At 41.0% G+C, this 14,976-nt stretch overlaps 1 protein-coding gene across 1 annotated transcript in view; it reads right to left on the bottom strand.

The window, feature by feature from the left end:
- The window catches only part of FBN1 (fibrillin 1), a 252,366-nt gene that overhangs the window by 14,041 nt on the left and 223,349 nt on the right, over positions 1–14,976 (bottom strand). The window contains exons 60-62 of the mRNA XM_029237630.1: positions 4,685–4,801; positions 4,292–4,420; positions 3,403–3,522 (exon numbers count right to left, since the gene is read on the bottom strand). Coding sequence (XP_029093463.1) covers positions 3,403–3,522; positions 4,292–4,420; positions 4,685–4,801 — 366 coding nt within the window. The remainder of the gene's footprint in view (positions 1–3,402; positions 3,523–4,291; positions 4,421–4,684; positions 4,802–14,976) is intronic.

Genomic DNA, 14,976 nt, shown 5'->3' with positions numbered 1-14,976 from the left:
AGACTTTGATTATATCATGACACTCCCTCTGGCCTGCAAAGTTTCTGCAGAGAAATAAGCTGAATCTTTCTCTTGCTACCTTTAGAATCCTCTCTTTAACTTCTGCCATTTTAATTATGATATGTCTTAGTGTGGGTCTGTTTAGTTTCATCTTGTTTGGGACCCTTTGTGCTTCCTGTACCTGGATATCTGTTTTCTTCTTTAGGTTTGGAAAGTTTTCAGCCATAATTTCTTCAAATACACTTTAGATCCCCTTCCCTCTCTCTTCTCCTTCTGGAACCCCTGTTATGTGTAGATTGGCACACTTTGTATTATCTCATAGGCCCCATATGTTGCTTTCATTTTTTTCACTTTTCTTTCTGTCTGCTGTTGTGATTGGGTTATTTCCATTATTCTGTCTTCCAGATCACTTATTTGTTCTTCTATGTTATTTACTGTGCTATTCATTGCTTCTAGATTGGTTTTTATCTCAGCCGTTGAGTTGTCTAATTTTGACTGGTTCCTCTTTGTAGTTTCTAGTTCATTGTTTAATCTTCATTTCTATTGATAATCTTTATTAATTCTTTAGCATTTTTCTTACCTCCTTTTTGAACTTGGGTTTAGTAGACTGGTGAGGTCTATTTCATTATCTGTTTTTTCAGGGGGTTTCTCTTATTCTTTTAACTGGGAATAGTTCCTATGCTTTTTCATTTTACTTAACTGTTTCTCCTAAATTCATAGAGACAGAGAAAGTTATCTACTCTGGTCTTGAAGGGGTGTTTTCTGTGGGAGCATCCCTTTGGTGAGAAGGCTATTTATGGTATGGATGCCAGCCATGTCTTTCCTCAGAGTGTGCTGGCCATTCTTCCTTAGATAGAGGATGTGATTGGTGTTGTGCATCCATAGCCTGCACTGGATGTTGGATGGGGCCTCCTTTTTGCTCTGTGGCTGTCACAGCCCTGTCAGGGTGGTGTCTGCTCCACAGCTGTTGGAGTAGAAGCCCTGAGGGCCAGGTGTGGTCAGGCTCCATTGCCCTTGAGTGTGTGCTCTGTCCCAGAGGAGGTGACTGCTGAAACAAGTAAGGCCCGTGTGGTCACAGCAAACCTAACTGCCACCCATGCAGGTGTCCATGGTTCTGCTGAGAAGCAGCCCAAGGCTGTGTCCCTTTCTGTTGTGTTCATCCCAGACCTAGTGCTAGGCTGTGGTGTGGAGTGGGCTGCTGCTGGAGGCCAGGGTGCTGTGGCTGCAGGAATCGAGGTGGTTGTGCTACTGTGTGGAACCTGGACTGCCTCTGTGACAGGCCACTCTGAGGATCTGCCCACCCCAGATCCGGCTCCAAGCTGTGGGGTGGAATGGGTGGAGATGAGTGCTCTTGCCAGGAAACAACCTCTGCATACTCCTTTCCAGGGCCTGTCCACCCAAGTCACGCGTTTCTGTGGCACCACCTGGTGTGTGTGCTGACAAAATCCACCGTGGCCAGACCCTCCCCTGCCTGAGATTCAGCACTTAGTCACTGCTTATACTGGCAGCCCAGCCCCACACTGAGTTTCAGACTGAGAAGTGTGGCAAGCTGGCAGCTGTCAGTGCTGGTCTCTCTCCACCCTGACTGCTAGCAAGCCGGCACGTGTGCACTCCTCACAAGTAGAGTCCAGTTCCCTCCATCTGTCCCAGCAGACCTCCCAGCAGGCAAGGAAGCTCCTCAGGGTGAGGGCCGTCCACGTGGACCTTCCCTCCTTTACAGATCGTCCCAGGGGTTCCAGTCGCATCCCAATGCCTTCTTTTTTATTTTATTTTTTCCACCCTACCCAGCTTCATGGAGATCTTTCCTGCCACTTTGGTCGAATAAGAAGTCTTCTGCCAGTTTCCAGTTGGTTTTCCGTGAGTTGCTCCACATGTAGACGTATTTTTGATGTGTTTGTGGGGGGGAGGTGAGCTCCACGTCCTCCTGTTCTGCCATCTTCATCCTCCCATCTCTTCCCACTTCCTAATAGACTCATTCTTCTACAAGTCCCAGGCAGGAGATGATCTTCATGGGGCCAAAATAGAATCTCCAGGCAATGAGGGCATGACCTGGCTATCTCTACTATTTCTGGACTGAGTGTAGGAAGAGGAGGGTTAAGGCCCAGCAGTGACAGACCTCACCTCTTTTATACTCTTCTCCACAGCTCCAGTTTCATTCAAGGGACCTACGTAATAAGGGCAGATAGGCTCATATGCTGGGTATTGAATCAACAAAGCTCATGCTGGAAGTTCTGTGAACAGTGTCAGAAACTGGTGATTAAAATCCAAGACCTTCCTGAGCTGATGACAAAGGGCTTTTTATTAAAACCAGACAGCTAATCAGCAAGCTGTGCAGCCTAAACTCTAGCACTGTGGTCATTTTAGCCAACACTACTCACCTCTGCAAAACTGCATCTTGTAAAGAATCAAACCAGATGAGAGAGACACACGTTTGATAAATGAACATGTACCAAATGTGTCTTCATTTGGAGTAAAGTCAAGCGTTGCAATGTGGAGCAGCCACCCAGAAGGCAGTTGCTCTTTGTTTTTGCTAAGTAGGGCTCTGTAGCCAAGAGAGTGGCAGCTAAAACAGGTCACCAGAGCACAAAGCTTGCAGTGCTACTTGCTGAATGAAAAAAACAAGCAAACAAGTGAAGGTGACACTAGAAAGACAGCCCTAAAACATGAAGTTAAGAGCCTTGGGTTCTAGCCCTGGTCCTGCTACCAAAGAACCGGTAAGGACAGACTACCTTTCCTTCCTGGGCTTCTAAGCCTTCATCAGTAAAACAAAGGGCTTGGGCTAGATGGCTTGGGGTCCCTCTAAATTTACAATGTTGGGATACTCTGATGTGCATTAAGAGTTATTTTCCTATGATACTGTGGAATCAAAAATGACAGCTTCAATTTAATGGGAGATTCTAGGGGACTCCCTTATTATTCAAAACAAATTAGCAATCCTGAAAAAAACTTTCTGTGTTTGCTGCTTGCACTCTGCCCCAAAGATGTACAGCACTCAATGGAACCACTTCTGCGTCTTCTGGCCAAAAGTTGCTCATAACAGCCTCTCGCTGGCTGATAAGCTACAGTCAGAAGCAGGATTTTGTTGGCCTCTAAGGTGAAGAGAACTCCGTGTGGGCTGATGACTAGCAATGAAGCAGGAGAGCAAGGGGATATTGGGAGTCAAGGAATTCTGGGGACATTTCATTTCGAACGCCCTCAAAATACCCTTTATCATTATTCTTTTTTTCTTAGTTTGCTACTTTGCAAAGGCTGTGACTTCCTTCTGGATTCAACAGGTACGGACAATTTGAAATGAGTATTTGTTGCTTCAATGACAAGTTGAAAGTTTTCAGAAAGAAAGCAGTTTTCTGACTCATAGGAGCTGATAGCAATTCATCTTGTGAACAAGGGAAAACTACTTGCCGACACACTGGTTCCATTGGTAGTGCTGGAGATAGCCCTGGGGGCAGCTGCACCTGTAGCCCCCGATGATGTTCTGGCAGCCATGCTGGCAGCGATGGTTTCCTTCGCACTCGTCCACATCTGAAAAGGAAGGCAGAGTCGCCTTTAAGTCACATCAATGCTTGTCTCAGAGGTGTTCTCTGAAGCGACATTTATAAGCATATGAAAGTGAAAGGCAATCTTAGTAAGAAATCTGATCCTTAAAAAATTATTCTACCACCCAAAACTTCAAGAATATCTACTCTGGAGCTTTTGATAAGTCCAAGGAAAAAAACATTCATCTATCCCTGGTAAAGTCCACAAATAAAAATGATGAAGAAACTAATGCAAGGTACATGAGCACTCTATGAGACAGCCGTGTAAATTATTTATATTTCCTTATTTGTGCCAGAATTAGAAACCAAAATGTCAGTACAGAAACAAAATCCTAAAAAATATAAGTAAAACATTTAATCCTATATTAGCAGAAGAGCTATTCCTCATATATTTAATCCACATTGAGGGAATCCTTCTAAGACTCTGGATCCAGTGACTAGAAAATTAGTCAAATTCAGGAATCTAGCTATTTTTCTTGACTGGGTCATTCCCTATTAGACTAAATTAACAACTGAGCAGAAAAAGTCTTGTTATATTCAGGAGAAGCATGTGTTATGGACACAGTCAAGCATGAGACAAAAGATGGATCTCTAAGATACGGGACCCGTGCAAACTAGAGAAAACATTTCCCATCTTCAGCTGGCTATCTCCCCTGTGCTCAGTTCTGATGTCTCATAGAGGATGATGCTGCAGGTGTTTAGAGGCCACCTCCACAAGGACCGACCAGCTGGATCAAGCTAAGGGCTCCACTCACCTTCACAGCTGGCACCGCTCTGATCAAGTGAGAATCCCCGCTGGCATTCACAGGTGAAGCTTCCAGGAGTATTCTGGCAGATGCCCTTAGACCCACACAGGTTGATGTCAGAGGTGCATTCATTGTTATCTGTAAGAAGCAGCGGGGGAAAGGAGAGGGTGAAACTTCCCCGAAGCTGTCTTTGTGTTGTTTAAAAGAAAGAAAGAAGGGTGATTTGCTCAGAAAAGGCCAATAACTTTTCACATACACGCATGCACACACGCAGAGACACACATACATGTACTCACATACTTTTTTGAGTTTTATCTTCTTATTCCAACAGCAGAAGGGCTCGAAAACAATCCCTTAGAGGAATAGCTGCACTCCATATAGGATTTTTCCCCTCCCACTTACCAATGCAGGCAGTATGGTGTTGGGTAAATCCAGGAGGACATTTACATGTGAAGCTGCCAATGGTGTTAACACACAGGAACTGGCAGTTGTGCTGCTTAGTTGCACACTCATCAAGATCTATAAGAAAATGCAAGATGGGCATTGGAATTGAGCTGAAGCCCAGGTACCTAGAAGCTGCCCTAGGGAGCAGCTCTGAGTTTTCTTTTCTACATCGCAAATGACCTGGTCAGAAGAGAGCCACAGCAAATGGCTAGGAGGAACCCAGGAGATAAGGGTTTGAAAGATAAAGCATGGTTTCAATTCAGACCAAAAATGCATTTCTTTGCGGATCCAAGAAAAACCCATTCCCTTTAGTTATAGGAATGCAGAAATTTCTCAGCAAAGAAATGTCCAATAAATTATAAAATTTAAATGAATTACAAAATGAAATAAAAGATTAAGGATTCTCAAAAATTTCCAAAGCACTGAAAAGATCTATTCAAGTTAAAATATAAAAAGAAATGTTGGGCTTCCACGGTGGCACAGTGGTTAAGAATCTGCCTGCCAGTGCAGGAGACATTGGGACACCAGGGTTTGAGCCCTGGTCCGGGAAGATCCCACATGCAACGGAGCAACTAAGCCTGTGTACCACAACTACTGAAGCCCGTGAGCCACAACTACTGAGCCCACAAGCCACAACTACTGAAGCCCGCGCGCCTAGAGCCTGTGCTCCACAACAAGAGAAGCCACCACAATGAGAAGCCTGCACACTGCAACAAAGAGTAGCCCCCGCTCGCTGCAACTAGAGAAAGCCCGCCTGCAGCAATGAAGACCCAACACAGCCAAAAATAAATAAATTAATTAATTAATTAAAAAAAAAAGAAATGTTGAGGGTGGAAATGAATTTCTCTGCTTGGTTCTTTCCTGTTTGCTGTTATTAATCTTCTCAAATGAGCTGGTCAACCAGGTCAAACCAAACAAAACTAACTTTTTTGTTTAGATTCTCCTTTGGATAAAACAAAATTGAGTAATCAGGAAGGAAACAAAGGAAAGAAAAAAAAATCATTATGATAAGCCAATAGCATTTTTTTAAAGACTGCCTACAGTATTTATCCAACATTATTTTCCACTTCTCAATAAAATCCTCTGCTTTGACCAGGCCTCTTTCCTCACTGCCAGAGCTTCTGGCTCTTTCTGAACTCCATAGCTATTTTAAGCCTTTAAGAGATACAAAGTGTGTTCCAGCTTTTAGTTGAATTTTAATTAAAAAAAAAAAGAAACTGCAGAGAATTTAGAAATCTATCGGCCTACCTTCCTTCCTGCCTGGCTCTCTGCCTGCCTCCCTCCCTTTCTTGTGATCTTCTTTTATCACTGTATACAGAGCTGTACTTGGAGCTGCAAATCAGTGCCAGTTCCTGGCTAGACTAATATCTGGAGTGGACCTGAACTAAAGAGCTGCCCATATTTCTCCCAGTGCTGACATCTCTTAAAAAGGAGCCAATCCTGTGCTCTTTCCATTGCTGGGGAGTTGCTGTTTCTGCTTTTCTGGTTTCTGCATGATTGGCAGCTGTATGTCTCCTGCCAGCAGGTGGCCTCCCCTCTCTATGACCCCAGGGGACTTGCTAGAGCACCATCACACGGTTACTGAAGCTTACCTGCAAACATGTGAGGGGGACAATTCAGTGATTTAAAAAAAATTTTTATTTCATATTGGGGTATAGTTGATTAACAACGTTGTGTTACTTTCAGGTGTACAGCAGAGTGATTCAGTTATACATATACATGTATCCTTTTTCAAATTCTTTTCCCATTTAAGTTATTGTGGAATATTGAGCAGAGTTCCCTGTGCTATAGAGTAAGTCCTTGCTGGTTGTCTATTTTAAATACAGTAGTGTATATATATCAATCCCAAACTCCCAATGTCAATCCCAAACTCCCAATTTGTCCCTCCCCCCCCACCTTTCCCCTTTGGTAACCATAAGTTTGTTTTCTAAGTTTGTCTGTTTCTGTTTTGTAAATAAGTTCATTTGTGTGTTTTGTTTTAGATTCCACATATAAGCAATATCATATTGCTTATATTGATAAGCAATTGATCATATTAAAATATTTGTCTTTTTCTGTCTGACTTACTTCACTTAGTATGATAATCTCCAGGTCTATCCATGTTGCAGCAAATGGCATTATTTCATTCTTGTTAATGGCTAAGTAATATTACATTGTATATATGTACCACATCTTCTTTATCCATTCCTCTATTGACGGACATTTAGTTGTTTCCATGTCTTGGCTATTGTAAACAGCGTTGCAGTGAACATTGGGCTGCATGTATCCTTTTGAACCATGGTTTTCTCCAGATATATGCCCAGGAGTGGGATCGCTGGATCATATGGTAGCTCTGTTTTTAGTTTTTTAAGGAACCTCCATACTGTTCTCCATAATGGCTGTACCAATTTACATTCCCACCAACAGTATAGGAGGGTTACTTTTCTCCACACCCTCTCCAGCATTTACTATTTGTAGACTTTTTGATGATGGCCATTCTGACTGGTGTGAGATGATATCTCACTGTAGTTTTGATTTGCATTTCTCTAATAATTAGTGATGTTGAGCATCTTTTCATGTGCCTCTTGGCCATGTGTGTGGCCAAGGGGCACATTTCTCCATTTCTCTTTGGAGAAATGTCTATTTAGATCTTTTGTCCATATTTTGATTGGGTAGTTTGTTTGTTTGTTTGATAGAGAACTGCATGAGGTGTTTGTAGATTTTGGAGATTAATCCCCTGTTGGTCACATCATTTGCAAATATTTTCTCCCCTTCTGTGGGTTGTCTTTTCGTTTTGTTTATGGTTTTTCCTTTGCTGTGCAAGAGCTTTTGAGTGTAATTAGGTCCCATTTGTTTATTTTTATTTTTACTTCCATTACTCTAGGAGATGGATTGAAAAAGATGTTGCTTCAATTTATGTCAAAGTGTTCTGCCTATGGTTTCCCTTAAGAGCTTTAAGGTATCAAGTCTTACATTTAGGTGTTTAATCCATTTTGAATTTATTTTTGTGTATGGTGTTCAAGACTGTTCTAATTTCATTCTTTTACATGTAGCTGTCCAGTTTTCCAGGTACCATTTATTGAAGAGACTGTCTTTTCTCCATTGTATAGCCTTGCCTCTTTTATCATAGATTAATTGACCATCAGTGCATGGGTTTATTTCTGGGCTTTCTATCCTGTTCCATTGATCTATAGTTCTGTTTTTGTGCCAGTACTATACTGTTTTGATGACTGTAGCATTGTAGTATAGTCTGAAGTGAGACTATACTTGATTCCTCCAGCTCTGTTTTTCTTTCTCAAGATTGCTTTGTCTATTTGGGATCTTTTGTGTCTCCATACAAATGTTAAAATATTTTGTTGTAGTTGTGAAAAATGCCATTGGTAATTTGATAGGGATTGCAATGAATCTGTAGATTGCCTTGGGTAGTACAGTCATTTTGACAATATTGATTCTTCCAATCCAAGAACATGGTATATCTTTCCATCTGTGTGTGTCATCTTCGATTTCGTTCATCAGTGTCTTTTAGTTTTTGGAGTACAGTTCTTTTGCCTCTTTAGGTAGGTTTATTCCTGGGTGTATTATTCTTTTTGATGCGATGATAAATGGGATTGTTTCTTTTATTTCTCTTTCTGATCTTTTGTTGTTGATGTATAGAAATGCAACAGATTTCTGTGTATTAATTTTGTATCCTGCAACATTAACAGATTCACTGATGTGCTCTAGTAGTTTTCTGGAAGCATCTTTAGGATTTTCTATGTATAGCATCATGTCATCTGCAAACAGTGACAGTTTTACTTCTTTTCCAATTTGGATTCCTTTTCTTTCTTTTTTTTCTCTGATTGTTATGGCTAGGACTTCCACAACTATATTGAATAGAAGTGGCGAGAGTGGACATTCTTGTTTGGTTCCTAATCTTAGAGGAAATGCTTTCAGCTTTTCACCATTGAATATGATGTTAGCTGTAGGTTCATCATATATGGGCTTTATTATGTTGAGGTATGTTCCCTCTATGCCCAATTCCTGGAGAGTTCTTTTTTTTAAATCATAAATGGGTTTTGAATTTTGTCCAAAGATTTTTATGCAAATCTATTGAGATGATTATATGATTTTTATTCTTCAGTTTGTTAATATGGTGTATCACACTGATTGATTTGCAGATATTGAAAAATCCTTGCATCCCTGGGATAAATCCCACTTGATCATGGTGTATGATCCTTTTAATGTATTGTTGGATTTGGTTTGCTAGTATTTTGTTAAGGATGTTTACATCTAAGTTCATCAGTGATATTGGCGTGTAATTTTCTTTTTTGGAGGTCTGTTTGTCTGGTTTTGGTACCAGGGTGATGGTGGCCTCATAGAATGAGTTTGGGAGTGTTCCTTCCTCTGCAGTTTTTTTCTAACAGTTTCAGAATAGGTGTTAACTCTTCTCTAAATGTTTGCTAGAATTTGCCTGTGAAGCCATTTGGTCCTGAACTTTTGTTTGTTGGGGTTTTTTTAATCAGTTTCAATTTCAGTACTTGTGATTGGTCTGTTCATATTTTCTGTTTCTTCCTGGTTCTGTCTTTAGAGATTGTACCTTTCTAAGAATTTGTCTGTTTCTTCTAGGTTGTCCATTTTATTGGCATACAGTTGCTTGTAGCGGTCTCTTAGGATACTTTGTATTTCTGTGGTGTCAGTTGTAACTTCTCCATTTTCGTTTCTAATTTTATTGATTTGAGCCCTCTCCCTTTTTTTTCTTGATGAGTCTGGCTAAAGGTTTATCAATTTTGTTTATCTTTTCAAAGAACCAGCTTTTAGTTTCATTGATCTTTTCTATTGTTTCTTCATCTCTGTTTCATTAATTTCTGCTCTGATCTTTTTGATTTCTTTCCTTCTACTAACTTTGGGCTTTGTTTGTTCATCTTTCTCTAGTTGCGTTAGGTGTAAGGTTAGGTTGTTTACTTGAGATTTTTCTTCTTTCCTGAGGTTAAGACTGTATTGCTATAAACTTCCCTCGTAGAAGTGCTTTTGCTGCATCCCGTAGGTGTTGGACTGTCGTGTTTTCATTTTCATTCGTCTCTAGGTATTTTTTGATTTTCTCTTTGATTTCTTCAATGATCCATAGGTTTTTCAGTAGCATATTGTTAAATATTTATTTGGGTGTGCCGCGTCTTAGTTGTGGCACATGGGATCTTTGTTGCTACTTGCGGGATCTTTTAGTTGTGGCATGCAGGATCTTTAGTTGCACCATGTGGGATCTAGTTCCCTGACCAGGGATTGAACCCGGGCCCCCTGCATTGGGAGTGCAGAGCCTTAGCCACTGGACTACCAGGAAAGTCCCTAGTAGCATATTGTTTAGCCTCCACATTCTTTTAGTTGATTTCTAATCTCATAGTGTTGTGGTTGGAAAAGATGTTTTACATGATTTCAATTTTCTTAAATTTACTAAGGCTCACTTTGTGGCCCAGCATGTGATCTATCCTGGAGAATGTTCCATGTGCACTTGAGAAGAATGTGTATTCCGTTGCTTTCAGATGAAATGCTTTGTAACTATCAATTAAGTCCATCTGGTCTAATGTGTCATTTAAGACCTATGTTTTCTTACTGATTTCCTGTCTGGATTATCTCTCCATTGATGAAAATGGGGTGTTAAAGTCCCCCACTAGTATTGTGTTACTGTCAATTTCTCCTTTTATGGCTGTAAGTATTTGCCTTATATACTGAGGTGCTCCTATGTTGGGTGCATATATATTTACAACTGTTATATCTTCTTTGATTGATCCCTTGATCATTATGTAGTGTCCTCCTTTGTCTTTGTCTCTTGTAACAGTCTTTATTTTAAAGTGTATCTTGTCTGAAATGAGTATTACTACCAGCTTTCTTTTGATTTCCATTTGCATGGAATACCTTTTCCAACCCCTCATTTTCAGTCTGTATGTGTCCCTAGATATGAAATGGGTGTCTTGTGGACAGCGTATATACGGGTCTTGTTTTTCTAGCCATTCAGCCAGTTTACATCTTTCAGTTGGAGAATTTAATCCATTTACACTTAAGGTAATTATCGATATGTATGTTCTTATTGCTGTTTTAAAAACTCTTTTGGCTTTGTTTTTGAGGGTCTTTTGTCTTCTCTTCCTCTTCTGTTCTCTTGGATTCCTCTTTCTTTTTTGTGTGTGTATCTATTGCAGATTTTCAGTTTGCGGTTACCATGAGGTTTTCATATAGCAGTCTATATATAAACAAGATTGTTTTAAGTTGCTGGTCTTTTAATTTCAAATGCATTTCCAATATCCTGCATTTGTACTCTCCTCTTCTCACCATTGCTCGTTTTGATATCCTCTTTGGGTGTAGGTGATTTCCTACCTTTATGTTTGCCTTTACCAGTGAGCTTTTCCATTCATAATTTTCTTGTTTCTAGTTGTGGCCTTTTCTTTTCAGCCTAGAGAAGTTCCTTTTGCATTTTTTGCAAAGCTGGTTTGGTGGTGCTGAATTCTCTTAACTTTTGCTTGTCTGTAAAGCTTCTGATTTCTCTGAATATGAATGGCAGCCTTGCTGGGTAGAGTGTTCTTAGTTGTAGGTTCTTCCCTTTCATCACTTTAAATATATTGTGCCCCTCCCTTCTGGCCTGCAGAGTTTCTGCTGAGAAATTAGCTGAGAGTTTCCTTGTATGTTGTTTCTTCTCTCTTCTTGCTTTTAATATTTTTTCTTTGTGTTTAATTTTTGTCAGTTTGATTACTATGTGTCTTGGTGTGTTCCTCCTTGGGTTTATCCTGCCTGGGACTCTCTGTGCTTCCTGGACTTGGGTGACTGTTTCTTTTCCCATGTTAGGGAAGTTTTCAGCTATTTATCTCCTCAAATATTTTCTCAGGTCCTTTCTCTCTCTTTTATCCTTCTAGGACCCCTATAATGCAAATGTTGGTGCATTTAATGTTGTCCCAGAGGTCTCTTAGACTGTCTTCATTTCTTTTCATTCTTTTTTCTTTATTGTGTTCCATGGCAGTGATTTCCACCATTCTGTCTTCCAGGTCACTCATCCGTTCTTCTGCCTCACTTATTCTGCTATTGATCCCTTCTAGTGTATTTTTTATTTCAGTTATTGTATTGTTCATCTCTGCTTGTTCTTTAGTTCTTCCAGGTCTTTGTTAAACATTTCTTGTATCTTCACAATATATGCCTCCACTCTTTCCAAGATCTTAGATCATCTTTACTATCATTACTCTGAATTCTTTTTCAGAGTAATTGCCTATCTCCACTTCATTTAGTTCTGCTGGGATTTTATCTTGTTCCTTCATCTGGGACATATTCCTCTGCTGTCTCATTTTGTCTAACTTTTTGTGATTGATTGTGGTTTCCATTCTGCAGGCTGCAGGATTGTAGTTCTTCTTCTGCTGTCTGCCCCCTGGTGGATGAGACCTAAGAGGCTTGTGCAGGCTTCCTGATGGGAGGGACTGGTTCCTGCCCACTGGTGGGTGGAGGTGTGTCTTATCCCTCTGGTGGGCAGTGCTGTGTCAGGGGGTGTGTTTAGTGGGCAGTTACTCAGGAAGACTTTATGCAGCCTGTCTGTTGATGGCTGGGGCTGTGTTTCTGCCCTGTTGGTTGTTTGGCCTGAGGTGTCCCAGCACTGGAGCCTACAGGCTGTTGGGTGGGGCCAGGTCTTGGTGAGATAAAGGCAGTGTCCAGGAGGGCTCATGCCAATCAGTACTCTTCAGAACCACCACCTCCAGTGTTTGTCCCCACTGTGAACCACAGTCACCCCTACCTCTGCAGGAGACCCCTCCAGTTACCAGCAGGTAGGTCTGGCCCAGGCTTTTATGAGGTCACTGCTTTTTTCCCTAGGTCCTGGTGCACATGAGATCTTGTGTGCACGTCCAAGAGCAGATTTTCTGTTTTCCCCAGTCCTGTAGAATTCCTGCAGTCAAACCCCACTGGCCTTTAAAGCCAGTTTCTCTGGGGATCCTCTTTGCATTGCCAGACCCCCAGGCTGGGGAGCCAGTGTCAGGCTCAGAACTTTCACTCCTGTGGGAGAACTTCTGTGGTATAATTATTTTCCAGTTTGTGGGTCACCTACCCAGTGTGTGTGTGATTTGATTTCATTGCGATTGCGCTCCTCCTGCCATCTCATTCTGGCTTCTTCTTTGTCTTTGGATGTAGGATACAGTAAGTCCCCTACATATGAACCTTCAAGTTGCGAACTTTCAAAGATGCAAATGTGCATTCACATGCCCAATCAATCATGTAAGTTAGTTCATGTGTCTGGTGTACGTTGTCGTGTGTGCATCCCCTACAAGTGGTTGTGCTTTTGTGTACTTTACAGTACTGTATAGAATACAGTACTGTACAGTATCTTTATTTCAAGACCAGGATGTCTGGAAGCAAGTGTAAAAACAGCTGTGATAGAGCTGGTACTACTGTACTTTTCAAGGTTCTATACTGTAGGCTTTTATTTTTTGTGTTTGTTTTCTTATGTATTATTTGTGTGCAAAGTATTATAAAACTATTACAGTACAGTACTATATAGCTGATTGTGTTAGTTGTGTACCTAGGCTAACTTTGTTGGACTTATGGACAAATTAGACTTACGAATGCACTCTCGGAATGGAAACCATTCATATGTAGGGGACTTACTGTGTATTTTTTGGTAGGTTCCAGTGGGTTTTTTTTTGTGAATAGTTGATCAGCAGGCAGTTGTGATTTTGGTGTTTTCGTAAGAAGAGGTGAGGTCACATCCTTCTAACCCACCATCTTGTCTCTGCCTCCAACCTTACAATACTATCTTTAACTACACCATTAAGAACAGCAACACTTGCTGTTTTCACATCCAAGAATCCCCTTCTTTCCTCTTACTGGGTTCCTACCCATCTCTCATGGGGTAAGTGCTGGTCCTTCATTTCCCCTGGGGTCATCCTTCTAGCCTCTTTCCTCCATTTCAATAATACATGTATCTGCACCACTCATTTTGATATTTAGTCATATATGCCAAGTATGTAGAAGAATTGAGACCTTATGAGAAAAATAGGAGAAAGAGTCTTATATTGTAAGTAGATGCGTAAAATTTTTTTGTATTCCTAAAATCAGAGTATTACAGATGTTTTTCATATTAATACATTGTAAAAGAACATAACTACTACTATACATTTATTTTCATTTTCCATCTCTTAATTGCTAGAAATTTTTAGGATTTTCTGCCCCCACAAGTTAGAAAGATGCTGTAAATTTGTTTTGATTCGTACAGTTAGTGTACACACTGAGAGACATTTTTCCCCTGAAGTTGGTTTTTCATTTACACAAATAAGTTTGTGGCTGTGAGCTGTAGCCTCACGCTGCCCAGAACTCACTGTGATCCACAGATGTAGAATAAGTTCTATGTTTTAAGGCAGAATTTTTGAGTAGCTCTCAACTTCCTCTCCCCATACTGCAGGATTGTATAGGACTTGTGCTGCACAGGAAAATTTCAAGCATTGTCCATATGTTATCCTGTATTACCTGCCTCTTAACTCTGCCCCTTTCAGCAGACAGAGGAAAAGGGTTGATGGCTCTACTTCTCTTCTCTTTGCTCTCCTCTTCCACTCCATCCTACCATTTAACTTCCTTTACTTCCCTTTGCCTCCTCCCAGTCTTCATGGCAGAACACACTAACTCTTATTCTGCCATCTGGCCTACCTTTCCTTCTTCAAATTATCCTTGAGTCTGACTCACTTGTGCTGTTCACTCAATATGTGAAGTTCTTATTACAAGAACAAATTTATACCAATATAATTTTGCAAAGGATAACTTCTGGTTGATCAGGAATTTCTGCAGAGAGTTTGATGTAGCTTAATTCTTTGTAATATCTGTGTCTCAAATAAGCTGCTGGGGGTCAGGAATGGCCCTATTTTGCAGAACAAAAACCTAGACAAAGTGTTTACTTAATTAGGCACAGTGTTCTCTAGGATCATGGCACTGATTAACCTGAGGTAGGCAGGACCATACTGGGCTATATAGTTACTGAATAGACTGATTGATTAAATCCTTTAAAAAAAAATCCTTTCTGTTTTCTATTTATTGCATTAATGTGATCAGGTATCTGATTCACTTGAGCCTTGGAGAGCTGGCCCTGCTGTCTGAGATGCTCATGGACGTCCCCCATGGATGCCCATGGGACAGGCAGTGAGGATGGCTGCTGCCACTGTTCCTCTGCAATCTCCCTGGCCTCAGCCTCCCTCCAACCAGAATAGGAGGTGGGTCACAGGGAGGCACTTACCCCAGGGAAGCACTTCTTGCCTGCAGAGAGGGTCTTTCAGCTTTGGATCCCT

Source organism: Monodon monoceros, unplaced genomic scaffold (assembly GCF_005190385.1).
Source record: "Monodon monoceros isolate NGI ecotype Baffin Bay Population unplaced genomic scaffold, NGI_Narwhal_1 Super_Scaffold_21, whole genome shotgun sequence".
In the NCBI taxonomy this organism is placed as follows: domain Eukaryota; kingdom Metazoa; phylum Chordata; class Mammalia; order Artiodactyla; family Monodontidae; genus Monodon; species Monodon monoceros.
Note: the sequence above shows the minus strand (reverse complement) of the source record. Positions and strands in the feature narration are given on the sequence as shown.